This window comes from Periplaneta americana, chromosome 2 (genome assembly GCF_040183065.1).
Source record: "Periplaneta americana isolate PAMFEO1 chromosome 2, P.americana_PAMFEO1_priV1, whole genome shotgun sequence".
In the NCBI taxonomy this organism is placed as follows: domain Eukaryota; kingdom Metazoa; phylum Arthropoda; class Insecta; order Blattodea; family Blattidae; genus Periplaneta; species Periplaneta americana.
The window spans coordinates 64266240-64289586 of record NC_091118.1 but is presented as its reverse complement, the minus strand read 5'-3'; the positions used below and the strand labels follow the sequence as shown (position 1 = coordinate 64289586).

Sequence of the window (23347 nt, the reverse complement as noted above, 5' to 3'; positions counted from 1 at the left end):
GGAGATGAAATTGTTTCTTTTGAAGGAAATGGAACCAAGAAAAGATATTCTAGACCACATATTCATCAAAATATATCTTAATATTATGAAATAAATACCATATATATAAATAACATTAGTACATATATGTATTAGTCTTCTTTCATTGGTGGAGAATACTTGACAATTCACTAGTAAGTTACAAATATTAGTCCTTTTGTGGATCACAATAATGAAACTTCACTGGTAATTTGTAAGTATGTAGTGATAAAGAACAACTGTAGAAAACTCTTTTTGGAACAGAAACTCCAGTATTTGTACTACTACTTACTAGAGAGTTTACTTAAATGTACAACACCATACCTTTGTGGGATAGCCCCCAGAAGTCTAAATTACACGTATTAGAAATTGCAGTGTTTGTACATTAATAATGTTGTTGTTTTCTAATGCCAGACGTTTGACAATAAAGTTATTTGACCTCTTGGACTCCAATATTTTTCAAAGATATTATCATGGTCAGCCACTGAAGCACAGATTTTGAGGTGTTCCGAATCCATTTCTTGGTTTGAGTTGCACAATGGGCAGTTAGGGGACTGATATATTCCAATTCTATGCAAGTGTTTGGCCAAACGGTCATGGCCTGTACATTAATAATGTAATTAATACTTATTGCTATATACAGTACAAGTAAATACATATTATGGACGTAGCACACCCATTTGAGCAAGCTCATGTTCGGGGGCTGTTCCTATAAATAACTGTTTTGTACTAAATGGAACATAACAAAAATTAAATAAAATTACAAAACCAATACATATTCAAACATATTTAAAGTGTGTTATTTTCTAGTTGGAACTTACGTTCACATTATTAAAAAGTAATATTTAGTTATATACTGTAATAATACTGTTACTCTAATGCTTATTCAGAAACCATCTTACTGCAGTTGAACCTCGATACAACAATTTCTGAGGACTATGAAATTGTATTGTTATATCAGGATTATTGTTGTATTGAGGAGTTATGAAATTCTGTCCAAATTCATGTTCTGAAAGAGAATATAGTATAAATAAGTGTAATTGTTAATTTTATGAAATAATTTGTGATCAACATCCCTCATCATTTATTTCCAGTTGCAATGGAAATGGCAATGTACGACCAACAGATCTTACAACTTCACATAAAATCCGGCGCCGTACAGCATTGCCAGAGGAACTGCTGTATCCCATTATATCATCAACAGCGCTCCAGGACAGACTGACAATTACAGAACTCCCAAGTGGTCCCAGTGCTCAGGAAGAGATGGCGGATTCGAACCTGATGCCACCACCACTAGCCTCAGGAATCGTGAGGGTTCCTAGTGCACCAGGTTCACTCAAGTGAGTTCGTTCTTCACCAGCATGAGTTTCTGCTTTAATATACAGTGCCATTTCCCATGTATAATGTAATAATCGTTCATTTTTACTCCTTACAAGAATCACCTTCAATCATAACCATGAAGTCCCACACTCACCATGCAACTTAAATGAAGAGTGATTTTCCAAATGGTGCTAAGTCATTTATAAACAATTTTTTATTTTATAGGTTAACGTTATTGTTTCCCATACATCTATGTAGGAATACACTTGAAACTTTCTAAACGGTGTTATGTTCTGTGTTATTCCCATTATAATTTCACAGTTTTTCCCGAAGTGTGCTAAGTCAGTAGTATGAATGTTCCAAACTGTGCTAAGTATTATTGTTGTTATTATTATTGTTATTATTTTTGTTATTATTGTTATTGTTGTTATTATTATTATTATTATTATTATTATTATTATTATTATTATTAAAACGTTGCCTGCTTTCATATCCCTAGTTGCATGCAATGAAGATGAGCTTCAATATTCAGTGCATAATCTAAATATGATCAGTGCAAGATACGACATAGAAATCAATATTGAAAAAAAAAAAAAAAAAGTCGTGGCATTTCATGGGAAATACCCGGCTCCAAGCAAAATTTGCTTAAACAACAAATTAATAGAAATAGTAAATGAGTTTACATATCTTGGCTATAATTTAACATATTTTAATGCTCACTAAGACCGTAACAGGTCTTAAAGTTTCAAGTTTAAGTTCTCTTCAACATAAAAATAATTCAGCCACCAATCATAAGACAGAAGTGACAGTAATAAAAGCTTTAGAATCGAATTGAAGAATCCGTCCTTCTAATGTTAAATGGGCCTAACTGCTCGATATCTTAGAATAAACTCACTTCAAGAATGACTAGCAGAATCTTTTTTGTGAAGTAACATACATTTTTCAACAGCTGTTCCCAGTCACTTAGCTGAGACGTAAAAGGCCTTGACTGTATAAATCATAAAATGCTGCTACATAAATTAGATTATTATGGAATTAAAGGTGTTGCACACCAATGGTTTCATTCGTATCTCATAGATAGGAAACAGAAAGTTGAAATCAATACAACTATGAAATCTGCATCGACATGGGGAACTATTAATAATGGAATTCCTCAAGGATCAATATTTCCCCTACTTTTTCTAGTGTTTATAAATGATCTTGCCCCCCCTAATAAAAGATGTAGGTCATTCCATATTATTTGCAGATGACACAAGTATAGTAATTACAGCCAATAACTCCAACACATTCCAATCTTCAACAGAGGAAATTCTCTTCAAAATATGTGACTGGTTCTCAGTCAATAAATTAGTATTAAATTGTAACAAAACTAACATAATTCAATTTAAATCCTGTCCAAATTGAACGTCGTAAATTTCTAGCGCAATAATTAATAATAGATCCCTATTAGAAACAACAACAACCAAATTTCTTGGCTTAAAAATCGATAATGTGTTAAATTGGAAAAATCATATTAAAGAAATTACCCCCAAACTAAATTCAGCTTGTTTTGCTATTAGATCTATTCAAAAGATAGTAAATATCAATACCTTAAAAACAATATACTTTGCATACTTCCACTCGGTAATGAATTTTGGAATAATATTCTGGGGAAATTCCACAGATAGTAACAATATATTTCTATTACAAAAAAGAGTAATTAGAATAATAGTAGGTGCCAAATCTAGGCATGGCTTGTCAGTATATCTTTTCATTAATAATCTTCCTCGTATGTAATCATGAAAACTTTGTAACTAATTCCACAGTTCATAGCATAAATACACGTCAAAAAAATGACTTTCATACTCCATCGGCAAGTCTATCATGCTATCAAAAAGGAGTTTGTTATATGGCAGTAAAAATTTTTAATAGCCTCCCTATCGATATAAAAAATGAAACTCAAAACATATAATTATTTAGGGCCAAATTAAAGAAGTATCTAATTTCTCACGCCTTCTGTTCTGTAGGTGAATTCATGACATTCAGTAACACTTCATGAAATTGATACTAAAACTTCGTGTTGTACTAGTAGACTATATTGTAAATCTCGTCTATATATATTTCATCTAGACTGTGACTATAAATTAAGATTTTATAATAGTATTAAGTTTTTTGACTTGTTCCATATTCTAGCTGTAAGCATGTATGAATACCATGGAATGTTAATAAATACAATACAATACATAGCGAACATTTAAATATTATGAACTCTGTAGACGAAAAGTGACTAATGCAGTTCTTATTTCTATACAAATTTCTGAAAGCGGTGTAATTTGTCATTGCAGCAGAACTCTGGTAGCGAGTAGGCCAGACCAGCTAAAGCCATCACCTGTGGCAGCACGAAAAGTATATGACAGACAGGAGTCCACATCCCCCAGACTCAATCGCCGCACTGTAAATGTCGCTCAAGGCTCCCTTCTGGGCAAACCAGGGTCCATGTGAGTAAACTACCGTCACAGGTCGTACCTGTTAGTTTATATGTGTTGTATAGCCTTCAAGTGGCTGTTGTACTGTGTTGTAAGTATTTCTCGTACATTAGGATAAGTATGATTTAGATATTTTAGCTTTACTCTATATGAAATTAGATGCTTACTTGTAATTGTATGTGAAATAATTACTTCTATGTGTATCTTTCGTGAGCATAGGTATTTTTAGAGAAGATGTAATTTTAACCCTTTCCAGTTGGAGACTTTTTTTCTATATGTTCTGAAAGTATGTGTCAGGGTAATACCCCTAATGAATTTAATGGGAGGACTTTTCAAATACAGTATATACAGAGTGAGTCAGGAGGGAAGGTACATGGTGTAAGAGATGATAATATTGGTGATTCTAAACAAAAAAAGTTATATGAACATACGCTCTGTTCTTAACAGTATCTGACATACAGCTGTTTCACTGGTGTCAGTCTCATGTCCTTTATCAACACTCACATGCGGATGCAACCAAAACGACATTAGGTTGTAGTATAATTAATGAAATGTATCCTGCATGTTGGATCGGTCGCAATGGAGTCTTTTCTTGGCCACTGAGGTCACCAGACATTACTACATTGGATTACTATGTGTGGGGTTGACTGAAGAGCGAAGTCTGCAGGCATAAAGTGGAAAAGGAGAGGAACTTCTCACTCGCATTTTACATGCTTGTGCTCAAGTAAAGGAATGTCCGAATCAGCTAAGATCAGCAACACAGCAGCTGTCTACAAGAGCTGCAAAGTGCATTGAAGTTGATGGTGGACTTTCTGAACATGTTCTCTAAAGGAAAAGTACACAATTAAACAGAACATAAGGTGACAGTGTATTAATTTACTATCACCTGCACTTTCCCCAGTCCTCATTGTTTCCATTAGTTTTATCCGAAACCGTTAAGAATAGGATTATGTTCATATAAACGTCTTTGTTCAGAATCATCAATATTATCATCCCTCAAACCATGTACCTTTCCTCCAGTCTCACTCTGTATATACCGAAATTTTTATAGATGGTAAATATCGTAATTTTGAACAAAAAAGTCCTAATAAAGTTTGTTCCAATCTCGGTAGCTTCCTCGTAATTGACGATAATTTCCGAGTCTAATACTTTCAGAAAAGGTAGTAGATAAATAATATGACAAAATATAATAGAATTGTTACTGGTATGTTCAGAAAAAGAAATTAACATCTGATGATGTTCTTGCCGCATAGTGTCATAAATTAATTAGTAGCCTATTAATTATTTAATATAGTATTTATTTCTGACTCAAGAACCTGTTTAAGAAATAATTTAATTATTGAAATTATTATTTAATTAATTTGATTTCAATTTCCAGATATTGACATTGTGCTAAATTATCGTTTAAAATAATTCGAATATTATATCTGCTTTAGTGTGTGGTTTAAAGAAAAACAAGTGATCAGTAATAAGCAACAACGTATTTCTGAAGAATTTTATTCTGTATTTTATTATCTGTTCTGAAGATATGTAATAATTTTCAGGAACATAATCCCTATCACCAGTAAAATTTCTGGTATTTATACCGATTACACTTGGTATGTATACAGTGCACACTACTTATTGTCATTATTTTGGCATTCGGCTAAAGTTATAAAATTAGCTAATTGATAACAGTAACTGAAAAAAAAATTACAGTTTTTTTTTAGTTGTTTATTCATACTTTCGCTTGGTTTGGCTTCTCCGGGCCTGGATCTGGATCCATGTACTTAAGAGTTACTTTGATCCATTGTGTGCCCCATATGTAATGATTGTCAAAGTCCAACAAATGGCCTTGGTATCATTCGTGAATCTGACACTGACACGTGAGTTGTCCTGCCTCAGCCTTCATAGAGCCAGGTCCATTCAGATGAGTAGCTTGATAACTCAGCTTCAAGTCCTTTCTGTATCAGCATTGGAAACCCATACTATCTCCAAGATTTCACCCGATCTATTTTTAACTATTGCAGCTGATACATGAAATGGGGTGTAGTGGAAAATGTTGGTGATGTAATAGTGGGAAACCGGAGTAGGTAACCAAAGAAAGACCCTTTGCAATGTCTGCTTTGTCCACTACAAATTCCATCATGACCTGGCCAGGGATCAAACCCAGGCTGCCTGAATGGAAGACCAGCACACTAACATTTGAGCCATAGATGCTGCTGTTTATTCATACATAAAAGCTAGTAGAATACAATGAAGGAATATAATATCAAGTGAATCTCTTTTTAGACCATGATACTGCAGCACATAGACGTCGACTTCTTTGAAATATTGGGGATTGGTGTTGGGGGGGGGGGGGGGGACTGCACAGAAGTCCAAGAAAAGTCTTTAATTGCTGTTTCTCAGAAATTTCCCTATATGTTTTACAGAAAATAATATCGTCTAATTTTTCATATAATATCCATGGAAATTACTTAACCTAAGATGGTTGAAAACTACAGCACATACTCTATCTTTTTCCTTTCGTTGCTTTATTCATCCTTGCAGCAATGGTGAACGGGAGCTATTAGTTTTACTGCCACTACTACAAATAAATTTATCATTCTTTTTCCGTTCATTGCAGTTTTGTTTTGGGCAGTTTTCTTTATTACAAATATGTTCATTCTCAATAGTTACATCACAATCCCTGATCACCCATGATGACGATAATCACAAAAAATATCACTGAAACTGAATGTTGATAACAGTTACTTTTAAATTTCGCAATAAATTTAATTGTTTATAAAAAATGTTAATAATAATAATAATAATAATAATAATAATAAATTTTAATTGATATTTGGCAAAAATACAGGTGAATATACTGTTAATCGAATTGTTAATTCCATAGGCCTACTATTATTTTTGCTTAGTAACACCAAATACCTTACTATAATAATACTGGACAGCTGTATACTAGCAGCATTGACGTGATTGCGAAATATCGCCGATCTGACATCTAGCGGAGAGGTGTGGTATTAAAATCACAAATACAAATACTAGCGTAGTGGGAATCGGACTATTGTTTACAATGTGAGGTACTAATGTGAGATAATATACGTATATTATGAGACACTTAAGTAATGTTGAATAGTATTTAATGTAATATTATTTTATATCAAAGCTGCATATTATGAGAAATATTGCATACTTCGTATTATTTTCCGTAATTAATTGTTACATATTTTTTCTTTGCTTTAGTGAGATAAAATTAATTCTGATATTTAGAATGAATTTACAATAACGCTTTATATACCCATTGCTGCCAGCTGCAAAGATAAAATTGGTAGTAATCTGATGCTTGTAATAATGTGGATAACAATAAAACTTAATTTGATAAAACCTTAAAATTGTCAATACATTTTAACTTCTATTTATTTTTTAGGCGTAAATAAAAAAAGCTCATTTTTATTGTTTTATCAACACAGAGATGAAGGCATTAGGTCTACTAAAGAATTTTGATGACTCATGTTTTATGATCCCTCGGAAATAGAAAGTACTATTTGAAGCAGTTTGTAATGCTGTAATTGTAGCAGTTATAAACAACACATATATACCCTGACATTTTAACACAGCACTAATTAATAAAACTTTACTAGCTCAGCAACAATCTACATTATAGTAGATTACAGCTTGTTTCGCGGGTTTCAGCACACCCTGCCGCCTAGGTAGCAGCACCTGCACTCTTCGCGTGCTGAACTGCTAGCTGTCCGGTATTATTATAGTAAGGTATTTGGTAATACTAGTACTTATGACCGTTATTGTTCGATCACAATAATTTTAGATTTGAACTGAACTGAAAAAATGTGGATCATATACTCCACAAAAATGTGGAGTCATCATTGCATCATGTGTGGGGATTCACTGATCTCAAATGTAGGAGGATAGAAGGGGAAGCGGGTATTGTGAGTTGCGTCCTAACATGTTCATGGTGACAGCTCACCCTTTCTATGGATTTGAAATAACCATTTTTTTACTTATGCCTTAGTTCATCATCGAAACAAATTCATTATTTTTTTAATATGAGCAATTATTTGGAGAGGAGAGGCCTTAATTTTATTATGGTGGCAAGGCCTCTGCCTTTATAAATTGAGGGGCAGAAAGTGCCTTGTTCCCTCCCTCAAAAGTCTGCGCCTGTGCTGCAGCAGCAATCTATAATTCTTGAATGTGGACAATAGAAAAATCTTTTCTTAGCATCATTGCAAAGGTTCTGAAGATTTGCAAAATTAAAATTTGTGCAAAGGAACAGTGTTGGGTATTCAGTGTTACAGCTGTGGACACAGTCGGTTTCCTGGAGCTAAAGTGTTTAGAATTGATTAAACCCATCCCTAGGTCTAATTTACCAATCTGACTTGGCCTAATATTCTATGACATCCGACCCTGTGAGCACTGAAATCGTGTATTGACATCTAACTAGAAAGGGTTAATAAATACAAACTGCATCACATGAATTAGACATTAGTAGTTTAGAAAAGTTGTAACAGTTCGATGAGATCATGGTTTTCTCCTTCAACTCTGTGGAAGCTGCAGATACAGGTGAAGGTCTTGCGAGCTTTTTCTGTATATTTGTACAAGAATTTTTCAGGCTTTGTGCATAGATATGATATACATGTTTCATCTATTGCCACTTTCTAAGGTTATGGTGTTTCATTTGCAGGATTTATGGACCATTTAGTTTCCATTTGGTGATACAAAGTTCTTATGGCACTGATTTCTTTTCTTCATTCTTGTATTTTTAGTTTCTATATAGTGGATAAATATATGGTGACCATATTATTCTATAGCATAAATCTTATTTTTTTCTTTATTTTCGCAATGTAAATACAACAGTAAACTTAAAAAAATGGTATATTTTTGTATGCCATGATGTTAAACTACAAAGACTATTTAGAGATGATTTATGATAAGATGGCAATGGAGCAATGGTCGAGTGAGGTTGGTAGCCGAACTAAAATCTCAGAGAAAACCCATTCAACGTATTCTTAGCCCACCCCAGATGTAACATTATTGCTCAGAATCGAATTTTGTGCCCTTCGGGAAACTGTTACTTGACTAAATAATAGTCTTAATAACTTTCTTTCTTTCTTTCCTCTTTTTCATCAATTTTCCTCTCCAGTCCTTTCTTCATCTTCTCTTCTTCTTTCTTTCTCTATTTTACGCTCTTGACATTTCTTTAACTCGTAATTCTATCTCATCTCTCATCCTTCTTCGTCTTCATGTCTTTCACTTTCATTTTCTTCTTATCTTTCACTTGATGATTTTGATTTCACAGTCTGTTCTGGCATCCTAAATTCTTTTTGTATATAACCTATTGTTTCAAAAAACATATTTTATTTTTTGTGTTCACTTATTTGTAGAAAATCTGCTGTAATACTGTCATTGCAAGTTATCTTGAACCTTACATCCCTTAAGTCTGTCTTTGGAACTGCTCGGTACAGCGTGTACTCATCAACGTAATGACACGGCAAGGATGCCCCTCCCTCGGGTAATGTGACTCTTTTCAAAAAACGTTGGTTCTTTTACCTTACGGCTCTCTATTGTAAAAGAACTTGGTTCAATACAGACATCATCTTCTCTCAATACTCCGGTTTTGAGAGGAGAACATAGTTTCGTATCAAGCTTTAATTAACCTGTAATGAGTAAGTATTTAAATATAATCGTGTGTACACTCCTCTCTCATCCGGGCTGGGGACCGGCAATGGAGGAGTTACTACAGCTACTTCTATACGTTATATAGGCCTGCATGACTTACACCTTCAGCTAATATGTATATATTCTTATAACAATATTTTACAGGCTTATTATTTGAATTTACATTAATTTACAATTATACACAATCCATATCCCTATCATTGCTGCCATTATCGCTTGTTCCAAAATTAATTATTTCGCCAATGGCATCATCCATTCGGAATTATATTCTTAATCGTAGGTACTACTTTCTGAACATGATAGAATTCTAAACATTACATACCTATTCTTTCCCGGAGTAGTGTGAGGTTCATTCGGTTGTAATTTAATATTATTTTTAATTCTCTTCACGGAACTAATACTTTTGCCAGAGTATTTAGCCGCTCTCTCATATTCCTTATCAAGAGGTTTCAGCAAATATTTGTTTAATTTTTCCTCCTCGCAACGCTTAATTTTATTATATTTGCAATAATTCCTCATCTCCGCTGTGGATAACAGCGTTACTTTTTCTCCGCGGTGGTGTGATTTCACCATAATTACTACCCTGTGGTTGCTGCTCCATGGTAACACTACTGGTACGCAGTGAAGGAAATAGTACTATGTTTCTTGACAAGAGATTATGCTGCAGAGCATGCGCAAACAACTCAGTTGGCTCCACCCGCGTTACGTGCTTCCTTCCCTCTGCCCCTCTGTCCCCGCTCAGAAGGTTCAAGATAACTTGCAATAACAGTAGGTACAACGAAATTCAGTTAGTGGTGTCCTCTGCTAGTACAGTAAAACACCACTTAACTGAAATTTGCTTAACTGAAACGTGGCTTATTCATAACAATGAAGTAAAAATACGTACTGTATTTTCTGCAAGACAAAATTTTTTCTTACAAAATACTGTCTAAAATATAACTGTGTCTTATGTTCTGAAAGTCTGTCATTGCATGCCAATGAGACAACTATCATTTTGTTCTCACCCCACAGCAAGGCTACAGATAGGGTGAAAGTCCTTTAAGGAATGTAATAGGTAGAGAAATCTGCTTTCCACATTCTCTATTTTTTAGTAGGTTATTTTACGACACTGTATCAACATCTCAGATTATTTAGCGTCTGAATGAGATTAAGGTGATAGTGCTGGTGAAATGAGTCCGGAGTCCAGCACCGATAATTACCCAGTATTTGTTCATATTGGTTTGAAGGAAAATCCTGGAAAAAACCTCAACCAGGTAACTTTCCCCGACTGGGATTCGAACCCGGGCCACCTGGTTTCGCGCCAGATGCGATAACCATTACTCTACAGATGTGAACACACTTGTTTCGTTTTCAGTAGCGACCAGCAAATATATCATTAAAAAAAATTAAATTTGCCATACACTGAAGTCCCCTTCAGAAGAGTTGGTTGATTTCGTGAGAGTTTTGGTTTACACGTGAACGAATTTCTTATGCAAGACTCCACTCTGTTTTTAATTTGTTTTGTTTGATTGTTTATTGCTTTTTCTGTCTGTTTATAGCTCAAGTGTTATAAATAATCTATAACAAAGATAAATTCAAGAGGCAAATTAGGTACAAAATAAACATCTTTCCCCTAGTCATGTGAACCAGGCACTGCTTGAAGATGGACTAAGCCACGTCATAAAGCAATATGACCAAATGTGACTCTTTCTTAGAAATACTTTGTTATTTAGATATCTAGATAGAGATCAACAGCGTGTGGTAAAATTTACTCTGTCATTTTGTCTTTGTGTCTGGCACTCCACGAGGGTGACTGAAGAAGTGAGAGCAAAATTTCACTATTGCATACTTTAAAATTTGAATGAACGCATTTTGGTGAAAATAATGCTACATGTAGACAGATCTGTAGAGAAAATATAGGAGACTGCACCACTGAGGAACAGGACTGTGTTATTGCTAAAAATAATTGGACTATGGAAGATTCATAGAAAAATGGTTTACCAATGTGATGAAAATTGTATGACTGAAAGGAAATCATCAAATGTGAATAATTATTTAAAAAGGAATTAACAACATGAATTATCAACAGTAATCTCACTAGACGTTTTGATTTATCTACAGAAAATCAAAACTCGAGTGGGATTTAATTGACTATTACACGATTAGAAGAAAGTACATAAAGATTAGAGGTAACGAAGTACTCCAATACAATAAAATATTAATTGACTTACGAAAATACAACTGTCTTCAAATATATTATTGTACCATCTCAACATTACAAATATTACGCTAGATGCATGCTAGATGACAGTAGTGAGCAATGCCTTCTCATCGAGAAATTCTCGATCTATTATACACGATGGCAATGTTACTAGTCAAGAAGGCTTTGTTGATTCAGTTTCATTTTTATTAAAATGCAACATTCCACTTCAATTATCCGAATCACAGTAATCAACGTCACTTGACAGATGATTTTCAATACATCTTAATATTAAACAATCTCTGATACGTGACTATCCATATCATATAGCAGAAGCTATAACATAACCTAACTAATATACACAAGTGTTAGAAAAGTTTTAATTAACGACGATGACATAAAAAATAAACATGAATAATTTTAAAAGGAATAATTATTGAATGTACAATTTTCAAATTTGAATGTGGTTGGTGGTTCAATTGATGTTATATTGGACGTGTGCGTAATAGAAGTGGAACTCGTTGATTTAGGCCTGCATGGTGTATTCAACTTATTCAGAATTTCCGAATGAATAATTTTAAAAGGAATAATTATTGAATGTACAATTTTCAAATTTGAATGTGGTTGGTGGTTCAATTGATGTTATATTAGACGTGTGCGTAATACAAATGGAACTCGTTGATTTAGGCCTACATGGTGAAAGTATTCAACTTATTCAGGATTTCCGAATGGTGCTCTTCATTTATTTGTAGATCGGATTTCAGAAGATGCATAGGTATGATCAGTGATTTTTATTAATTCTTGTTCTTGAATGCCAATGTGAGTCATATTTGAAACTGCTGTGCATCAACTGGAGTGGTTTGTAATTTTATATATATATATATATATATATATATATATATATATATATATATATATATATATATTTTTTTTGACGTCCAGACCAGCGCAGTTTCAAATGTTGGCAAACAAAGAAACAAATGCTAGGGACGCGATAAAATTAAACAAATACTAGGGACGCGTTAAAATTAAACAAATGCTAGGGACGCGATAAAATTGTGCGATAAGCAGCCATGATTGGTTGAAATACGTCCTTTCGTGCTGTTTTATTGGTCAAAAGTAGTATGACGTAGTAAGAGTGTAATACAGCGTGTTCCGAATCTCACCAGTCCGGTGGCATCAATGACGTCACGTTGCAGCGAAATAAGGAACAAAACTGCTGGAAGGATCGATGACTGTCATGGTGACTGTACAAGTTGTTGTCTGTGCTACGCTAGCAAAATTTTGCGAAATTTCCGTACTGCCATCTCGTTCCAAGAAAAGATAGCATAAACAATTTATTTCTTGAACCAGTAGTAATAACTGGTCCGTTGACATGTTCGCTCATAAGCCATTAGCATATTGTTTTACGTTGTGCTCATTACAAACAATACAGCAGAACACACCGCCATGACACAACTGTGCACGATGTTATTCGTCTGCTAATTCCCACACTATACAAGAACCAATCAAATTCACTGATGGCGGCTGATGGAGACTGCCACCACCTCTGCAAGTTGATGGCACCGGTGCGACACCGGTGGAGCATCAGTGACGTCATCGGTGGAATTCGGAACACCGTGATGCCATCGGATTGCTCACCGGTGAGATTCGGAATACGCTCATAGTCATAGAAATTTGTTCTTTAATGGTACAATATTGAAACAGAAATACAACTAGAACTATTTTTGATCAATGTACATAACAACATTAAGATATACCCTTTGACACAGAAATTGACCACTGTTCAGAGACAGTCCCACCTCCGAATAGTTTGGGAATCATTGTGTAGGTCTATGCCATGTTTACACGAGTGCACTTTAAATAGAGAGATTCGAAGCCCAGTCTTTGGAAGGAGAAGAAAGAGCTCTATCAATAAGTCATAAAGATTTCATAAGGAATACGTCATTTCGTGATGCACATAATCACTGTCACAACTTGACTTCATCCTTGGAGCTCGATGTTTAATAGTTCCCCATATGAATCTCGTGTTAACCCGAATGACACAAACAATTTACGCTACAGGGGAGCGAACATTTTGCGTTTCAAATGGTGTACATCATAACTAGATACATAGATTTTTAGGAAATAATTTGCTTATGTTAGTTTCACTAACCTTCCTGAGTTCAAAAAAAAAAAAATGTATATATAAAAACAGTAACTACAAAGTTCTGTCAGATTTGGGTCCATACATTGGAATCAGACATAAGTAAAACATGTCGACTTTGTAAACGGAACAGTGATTAATGGGTTACAGCAGTAAAATTTTTGGAAATATTCAACATTTTTTTTTCCTCCATTACTGTACCTTGTACAATAATGAAAATTGGTATGTGTAAAACACTGTCCTTCTGCTATATGAAAAAAATATTTTTACGATTAAAAAAATTATTCATACATATTTTTTTTTTTTTTTTTCAAAATCATAATGGTGGTAGTTCACTGTGCAGTGATGAAGCATTTCCTTCATAACTCATAAACTTGTTAACTTTTTCATGTTCTCTCTCTTTTATTTTATTGCTGAAACTCATGTTTACAATATAATGCACTTTCAACTACATTCCTTAATAAATTATATATATATATTTATTTATTTATTTATTTTTTATAAGATAGTCTGTCAAAGGTAGAGAAGTGATCTTGCATCATATTGTAGATATGACATGCATAAATACACAAAAAAAATTTCATCACAGAATGTTGGGTATTTTTGAGTTATATGGGAAACACTTCATCATTGTACAGTGAACTGAATTTTGAAAAAAAAAAAAAAAAAAAAAATGTAAATAATTTTTTAAATGTTAAAAATATATATATATTTTTTCATATAGTGGAAGGACAGTGTTTTACACATACTAATCTTCGTTATTGTACAAGATACAGTAATGGAGGAAAAAATGTTGAATATTTCCAAAATGTTACTGCTGTAAGCTGTACCTAACCCCTTAAAGTCAAACTGTTTTGCCACTGCAGAAAACAGCAGTTTTACCGAAAGTTCGTGTTTTAGATGTTACCATCTCTTTCCTGTCTATTTTACAGTCTCACGATCTCTCTAAATTATACAGGTGTGGCAAAAGTACACTGACACTTGTTCTTTCTTTGATTCGAGGCAATTTCAGTGTGGACAACAAGAAGTGGATTCTCAAAGAGTACTGGAAAGGGGAAATGTGGCAATAGTATGGTCATGTTGGCAAGAAACATTCAATTGACCTCCTCCAAATCGTCAGGTCAATTACCTGATACGTGATAAGTTCAATGCTATGAGATCCATTCACAATACCACGAAAATGGGTTGCCCTCAATTGATTTGCATATTGGAAAACGAGTTGTTGGTTGCACAGACATTGTGGCAAGCACAGAGACGTCGACTCACAGCTTTGATATGGACTTGGGGGATTTGTGCCATTCCAAAACCCATAGTTGTCTGTTGACATTTCCCGACAGTTTGAAGCATGCTTCATCAGACCAAAATGATCTTGCAGAGCATGTCCGTGTATTGCAGTTCATTAACTGCACACACCTGTCAGGGTTGTCTTCCAGCAGGCTTTGGCGTAGTTGTGGCTAATAGGTCTTCATGTGCAGTATCTTGAACGTACAGTATAGAGACCTGTTCAAAACCACTGAATTCGTGACAGTTCTGTGGGTCGACTTCTTTGGGCTTACCGCAAATGCTTATGTGGCCATCATCTCATCTTCCATTGTGGGTATTGACCTGGTCTTCATGGTCTTGTGAACAGGTCCCATGACTAGGGTTGCCAACTCTCCCATATTTCCTGGGATCTCCCGTATTTGCCCCTAATTTTAAACAGTCTCCCGCTCCTGTATTATTCTTCTCTTCGATCATTTTTCTCCCTTATTTTTGCATAATATAAAAATCATTATTCTAAACATTTGATTTTGCCATAAATGACGATTGTTTATATAATGAATTTTGTTGTTCAAGAGATGCATTGAAATGTGTCGTCTTTATAGAAAGTAATGCTTGCCAAGAATGTGTTTTAGTATTCACCCGTTTAAAATCAAACTAATGTTATAAATTTGGAAAAACTGGCTAGTTTTGTTCTAAACATACCAAGTAGTATTGCTCATACAAAGAAGGTGTTTCACCTCATGAACAATTGGACAGATGTTCGAAACAGGAGCGTGACATATCTAATCAAATCAGAGCTGAAAATTGCAGTCGACTTCAATTATTACACGAGACAGAATCTGTATCAAAATAGTTGTAATTTAAGCCTAGCTGCCGAAGTGTAGAATAAAGTTGTTTTTTAGTAACGGAATGGAATAATTTGTCTACTTTCTATGTGAAATTTTGTTGATTCCTTAATCTCCCATACTTTCTTAAAAAAAAGTTGGCAACCCTACCCATAACATCATACTTGTCACGTATCAGGTAAATGTCCTGACAACTTGATGGAGGTCTGTTGAATATTTCTTATCAATATGACTGTACTGTTGCTGCATTTCCACTCTTTATTACTCTTTGAAAATCCACTTTTTGTTCATACTGAAATTTCCCGCCATCACGCTTCTTACCTGGGGGGGGGGGAACTGTCATACTACTTTTGCCGCACCTTGTATATCCTCTAACCAGAATGGATTTTGTTCGGTTTGTTCGGATTTTTATTCTTTGCACTATTTTAAACTGAGCATCGCCCACTAGGCTGTATCACCTCTGCCTGCTAGACTGTATTCCATCCAGTATTCTGATAAGGGAATTCGAAACAGTTTTCCATATGGGCCAAGATCAAAATAAAGAAAGTCATGACAATATATCTATTACAAGGCCTCCAATTGTGGTTATAATATTGAAGGCATAAATGAAATAGATGATGTGAAGCTGATTTCGTTTTTTTCTTTCTCCAAAAGTAATACAATTAAAAATAAATCCTTCTTAGGGTTATTTATTTTATTTCCTGGTTTAGTCCAGGAATTAATGCGTTTGCTCTAGCAGTAAATAACAGCATTATTAGGTGATCAAATCGGAAGTGCAGACAAATGAGCACTACTATAATAAAAATCCGAACACGCTGAATGAATCCATTCCAGTAAGTGAGCACCTATATTAAGAGTGCAATCTGATCAGGCCATGACGTTGACAATATATTCCAAAATCACTCTTGAGCTGTCTGGTGTGGATAATTTCCGTATAGTTGGACTCTACATGTCACGTTAGTTTCACCAGGTTGCATCAGCCCATCTTGAAGGTATACAATAATGAAAGTTTCTCTTTATTTTTCTAATAACTTTATTTAATATTCAAGCTTGGTGTTTTACAAAAATTATAAACAGTTGCTTAAAAATATAGTCAATTGACAAATGAAACTCGTCCTTAAATTTGTGGTCACCATATATTTCTCTTGTTTATTAGTGTTTCTAAACTTTGCTCTTTATTTTGTCTTGTAGCCTTTCCACACATTCCCCTCATCTCCCCTCTTCCAGAGACTCTGTTGTGGCCCTTCTTCTAGTCTTTTTTGTCAGTTTCGTGCCAGCTGCTTGGATCCTGCTCCTTAATGTTTTCCATAAAAGTTAAACACTACTGTTCTTTTCTCATCTTGAATCTTGATGAAAAGAAATGAAATATTATCTAACAGTTTTTCATGTTACCCCACGCATCTGCTGTATATTGTAATTTTGTTGGGGGGTCACAGTAAAATTATTACATTTTGGGGCAGGGGTGCTTATCCTTTCTGAATAATTAGAAGAGTATTTAGATTTAACATTTCAGCTTTAAGTTGTTATCGTCTAACATCAAATGCAAAGATAAAGGTAATGTTACAACCTAGTGCTCACTGCAGATAACCCACTAGAGATGAAATGGTTGACCAGAAATACCTAATAAGGTGAGGATAAGCTTTTGGGATCACCAATTTTATTTTAGTTATATGTTTCTGGTGAATGTTAATGTTGTAAAATATGAGCAAAGCCAAATTTTACAATGTTTCAAGATTTTCGAGTAATTGGCAAGGAAACGTTGCTGTCTGCTGCATCTCTAGTTAATGTGTTTAATCTTCCTCCTAGCTTCATCAAGTAACAGAGATAATTTAATGCTTAGACGCGAGACTGGCCATAGAGGAGTACCAAGTTTGATACTCACCATATTTTATATCTTACCAAATTTTCTTTCCTCATTGCCATTACATCTTGACAATAATGTGCAATGTGTCCTCTGGTACTTCTCGTTTGTTTTGATTGCATGGTACTCCCAATATAGGCACGAGAAGTAGATTCTGGATTCATTATAATAGAAAATTATAAAAAAAAATTCAACCTTAAACATAAATAAAATATTTTAAGGTAAAACTTTCCTTTTTAATTTCATAATTAATTCTGAAATAAATTGTAGCTCATCTCACGGCTGTAATTTTCCTAATATAACTTTTTGAAGCGCAGTGCAGACATGACAAGCATTGGGTGTAACATACAGGGTGATTCACGAGGATTTACCGTCACTTGCGGAGCTTATTTCCGAAGACATTTTGAGCAGAAAATATCATATAAACATATGTCCTAATATCAATATTTTCAGAGTTACACTAATTTGAAGTTGTTCGTAAAATACCTTTTTTCTTTAGTTTTAAGGGTAATATTACAAATAGAGAATTAACTATTCAGAAGTATAATTTCTTTAATTCGCTAGTATTCTGAATAAGTATCAAATATGTGTAGGTTTATTTCAGTCAAATTACTTATCATTAATTAATAAGTAATTTGACTGTAATAAACCTATACATATTTGATACTTATATTATACTTATTGGACCCAACATGCCTTTAAAATTAGTATTCTGAAGCTAAAAATGTGTTATTAATTGCTTTGTACAAATTTTGTTTTTCAATTTCTAACTAAAAATTACATCATTCTTACGTACTTATCACAAAAATTGTTACAAATCAAACGACTTTAGGAACTTGATTTTTTACGGTTTAATTATGCATCTTAATGTACAGTCTTAAAGAATTTACAAGAGTGGCGTGATTTGTAACAATCCCAGCATGATAAATGCGTAAGAAAAATGTAATTTTGTAGTTAAAAAAAATTTTGTACGAAGTACCGTAATTTCCCAAAACTATGGTCCAGGCACCCAACTATGGTCCAAGACGTATTATGTACTACTTAGGCCCCCAAGAGTTCGGTGTTTGCCATTTAAGGCGCCACTGTGATGGAATTATGTTTCCCATAGATGCTTCTATCTATCATTGCACGTGGCAATGATATAGATGCTTAACAAGGTCAGTGTGCATCGTTCTATTGAATGTGTGAAGACACAAAATCATTCAGTTTCTGTTTGTCTGTTTTATTAAGCTCTCGTCTGTAGAACTGGTACGTCATAGATATATGATTGTTTGTACAATTAAACATGGCTATATAGTGTTTACTTTCACGTAATAATTAGACTGGCAGAGGTTAAGGACTCTGCGTGAAAAATGTTTAACCTTAAGGCTAGAAGTCAGTCCCCAACTATGCACCACAATTTTTCGTGGACCATAGCTGTATTTCATTTTGAAATATTTGTTTTAATGAAATGTGAACAATCTGATTATTTACTTCTGCAAATACGGTATCTCAGTATATTCTAAAACAGCATTGAACATTATAGTTCAGTAAAAAAAGAAACAGGCTGTTCCAGCATCAATGGTACTAGCACGAATAATGGTCCGGTCAAACGAAAACTTCAGGGTAGAAGGATCACAACCGTCCCTGTAAGTGACTATGAGAGCGATGAAATTGAATTGGATACAGATTATGATGTTTCCGGTGTACTTTCCATATTTACAGACAGTGAGTCAGATGTGGAAAAGAAGACGAAATCTGTTAAAATAATGCTAAAGGGCACATATTTATATGGTGGTTACTTATGAGGAGGAATTGTGGCCAGGGAAAGTTTTGGAAGTGAAGAATAATGGAGCTGTTGTTTCATGTATAGTAAGAAGCGGCAATTACTGGGGTGGCTAGAAATGGAAGACATTTTTTCTATAGGAAGGAAAACATAATAAAACAAATTGAAGATCCCATATGCGTCTCGAAAAAGAGAGATCTATTTTCAATTTCAGAATTACAAGAGAAGTGGAGATTCAAAGGATAGAAATAATCCTACCGAATATAGTTCTCAGTATGGTAAATAAACATTATCAGTGAATTTATTTGCATAATATTTTGCTAAGAATGTGTTAGTTTATTTTGATACCGTACTTTTGTTCTTTAATATATCCTCACTGGCAAAAAAACCGGGCCAACCACATTTTATTTAAAATTTTTGAAAATTGTAGGATTTTTTTAATAATTGTAGGTGTGCTGAGGTTTATTTAGTTATTCATTTATTTTGTGATACGTAACAATGTAATACTGAATACGTAATAGCCAACAATGATCTGAAAAGGAGATTCGTTCTTGCAATATTGTGTCTAAACTTCTTGGACTCATTTCAAGCTATGCTGAAGAAGTCTACAGACTAGTAAGCTCTCTTGAGGCAGTATTGGAGTAATTCATTGTATACAAATGTCACTAAGTCCTACCGATTCAGCAAAATGGTTGCATTGATAGACGATGAGAATAGTCAGCGTTTTGTGGCTGCAGTTCTTGGGATCAGAAGAACCTTCCAGAAAATAAGACAAGTTAACGTGAGTGAGAGAACTGTAAGCAGATGTCTGGATGAATGTGAGCTGAATTCCAGAAGACCAGCTAAAGGCCAAGAATTGTTCCAGCAACATCGTGTTGAACGATCACATTTTGCTCACAATCATGCTAATTGGAACCTGGGGCAGTGGCGACGAGTGCACTTCACAGATGAATCGAGATGTAGTTTACAGATGGACGTGAAAGAGTGTGGAGAAGAGAAGAAGAACGTTTTTCTTCATGTACCTTCAGTTCACGTGTGAGTTTCCAAGGTGGATCAGTAATGGTATGGGATGGCATTTCGTATTTCACACAAAACTTGTCTTCATTAATGGAGGTGCTTTGACTGCTCCAAGATACATCGAAGGAGGTCTAATTTAACATGTGGTACCATATGCCCCACTTATTGGTGAAAAGTTCCTGTTAATGAATGACAATGCTCGCCCTCATGCTACAAGAATCGTAGATGAGTTCCTTCACGACGTTGGATTGAATAGGATGACATGGCCAGCAATAAGTCCTGATATAAATCCTGTTGAACATGTGTGAGTCTTTCACGACGTTGGATTGAATAGGATGTTATGGCAAGCAAGAAGTCCTGATATAAACCCTATTGAACATGTATGGAGACTGCTAGGGAAGAGAGTTAGAAGTGACTAACTCCTCACAGCAACTTACAGCAGCTCCGAAATGTTCTAAGTAAAGAATGGAATAGTATCGACCAGACTGACATCCAGAATCTGATCGAAAGGTTGAATCGGCGAATGGTAACAGTCATACAGTCACGGGGAGGCAATATCCGCTATTAGTAACATCTGGGTGGTCACAAAATCAGTTTAACATTTTGAAGAAAATTGAAACAATTTGTAAGTTTTTACAGCTTTTAATTATATCCATTGTTTGGCATTGAAAATAATAGTGCAAGTGATAATAAGAAAGAGTTTTTTTTCTGGGAAGCAATGTTTTCTTCATTTCATAATGGGTTTTCTGATTCTCACCTCATAAAAAAATTGAGAAACTTTAGGTGACCCGGTATTTTTGCCGGTGAGTGTAGTTGTTCATTATTGCAGGAAAATGACTTTCAGATTTCACTTGTTTATTGTGTGTTTATGCAATGTGTACTAATAAAAGTAATCCATGTACTTTTCATTTATTTTTAATATTTCTGTGCTAGATTATGTTTCTACCCTTAAATTAGAAACTCATTGTATTGATTTACGAATAATTAAAGCTCCAGCTACAGTCCATTCCTGCTTTCAATCATGAATATATGAGTGGACCATAGTTGGGCAACTCAGAATACAACTATGTACCAATGCTTATTATTTTTTAACACTTGTAATTAAATAGTTTCAAACACATATGTCGATATTTATTTAATATACACTTACAAGAGTCCGAAACCAAAATTTCACGTAATCTGGATGAATAGTATTGAATATACAAAGAAAAATGTGACAAATGTGGACCATAGTTAGGGGAAACTATGGTACTATGGAATTCACATTTTTGTTCAAAATGTCGCCGGAAATAAGCTCTGTAACTGACGGTAAATACCCGTGAATCACCCTGCATATTCAAAGGACTTCAGGGTAACAAAAGTTCCTAGTAACATATTTAACATCCCAATCCATAATAAGTACAAAATATTTACTGTAATAATAAGACAGAATATTGTGTTTAACCAGTTGCGGCTCATGGTTTTAAAATTGGGAATGAGCACATATCACCTGTAAATTTTATAGGGCTTCGGAAATTGTATATTAGTTTATTTATCTATTTATTTTTGTAAATAGGTATGTACTTAGAAAACAGTTAAGTTACATTATAATGTGACCATTTGCCATACTTTTTTTTTTCTAATGAAGCTCTCATCTCCTTCTGTGCTACAAAATGGCATATGACAAGTTACTGAAGTTCGGTGAATCCAACTGTTCAAGGGATTGTGGCCTTCAAGTGTAATAAACGGGACAGACAGCACTATAGTTGGGAAATGGTTTAAGAAATGGGGAAAACAATTTAGACACCACTTCATATGAAACATATTTTATTGTGCATTAGTTACAGTGAAAAATGCAAATCAGAGTTCATTTCATGTGAAAAAATGTTTATTGTTGTTTGCCATGTGTTTGTACTACAATTATGAATGATAATGTCGACCTGTGTGATGCAGGCGGTATAGCCTTCTGTGACCGAGGTTGCAGGTTCGATCCCGGCCCAGGTCGATGGCATTTAAGTGTGCTTAAATGCGACAGACTCATGTCACTAGATTTAGTGGTATGTAAAAGAACTCGTGCGGGACAAAATCTGGCACACCAGCGATGCTGATATAACCTCGGCAGTTGCGAGCATCGTTAAATAAAACATAATTTGATTTTGAATGATAATAATTTCTATGCGATTCAAGGAACTACACATAACTTCATTTGATACACCACTAGGAGCAATACTAAAGTATTTTCGAAGTACATTTACTTCTGCGAGAGCTTTGTTTGGTGTGGGAACATATTCCTCTGCAGATTCAATTTCCTCATTACTGTCCTCTTTGGATTCAATTTCCTCATTACTGTCTTCATCTTAGACAGTAGTGGCAGCAAGATCCGCAATCATGTTGTCAACACCGCGGATTTCTGCAGTCACTAGACTGTTATCAACTGACACAAAATCCTCCATGTTAACTTCCCCAAACTTCTCCTGTACAGGAGCCCAATCCCCGTCATCCTCCATTATGAAAGAGGCATTCATTTCACAGGTTGTTATGCCATTTTTCACTGAAAACTAACTTCACAGAATTCAAAGAAGGACTAAATTTTACAGAAATGACAGGTATTTATTGACAGGGAGACTTTCATACAAAGAACAGTATCGATAAGTGCAACTTTTGACATTGCCCATCACAGAATTTTTTAGGTAAAACATTAAAAGTTTCGTATTTTATACAGAATGTTTTATTCATTTCTAATCTGAAAGAAAGTGCTACAAGTGGGATTTGAAAGTGTTACAAGAGAGTAAAATTATGCCGGATTATATATAAAA

At 34.5% G+C, this 23347-nt stretch overlaps 1 protein-coding gene across 4 annotated transcripts in view; it reads left to right on the top strand.

The window, feature by feature from the left end:
- Positions 1 to 23347, top strand: part of Klp31E (kinesin-like protein 31E) — a 517900-nt gene that overhangs the window by 369058 nt on the left and 125495 nt on the right. For 3 of the 4 annotated variants that reach the window (XM_069817889.1, XM_069817887.1, XM_069817890.1), the window contains exons 19-20: positions 1113 to 1358; positions 3663 to 3815. In XM_069817889.1, coding sequence (XP_069673990.1) covers positions 1113 to 1358; positions 3663 to 3815 — 399 coding nt within the window. The remainder of the gene's footprint in view (positions 1 to 1112; positions 1359 to 3662; positions 3816 to 23347) is intronic. The other variant, XM_069817888.1, reaches the window with a different exon arrangement.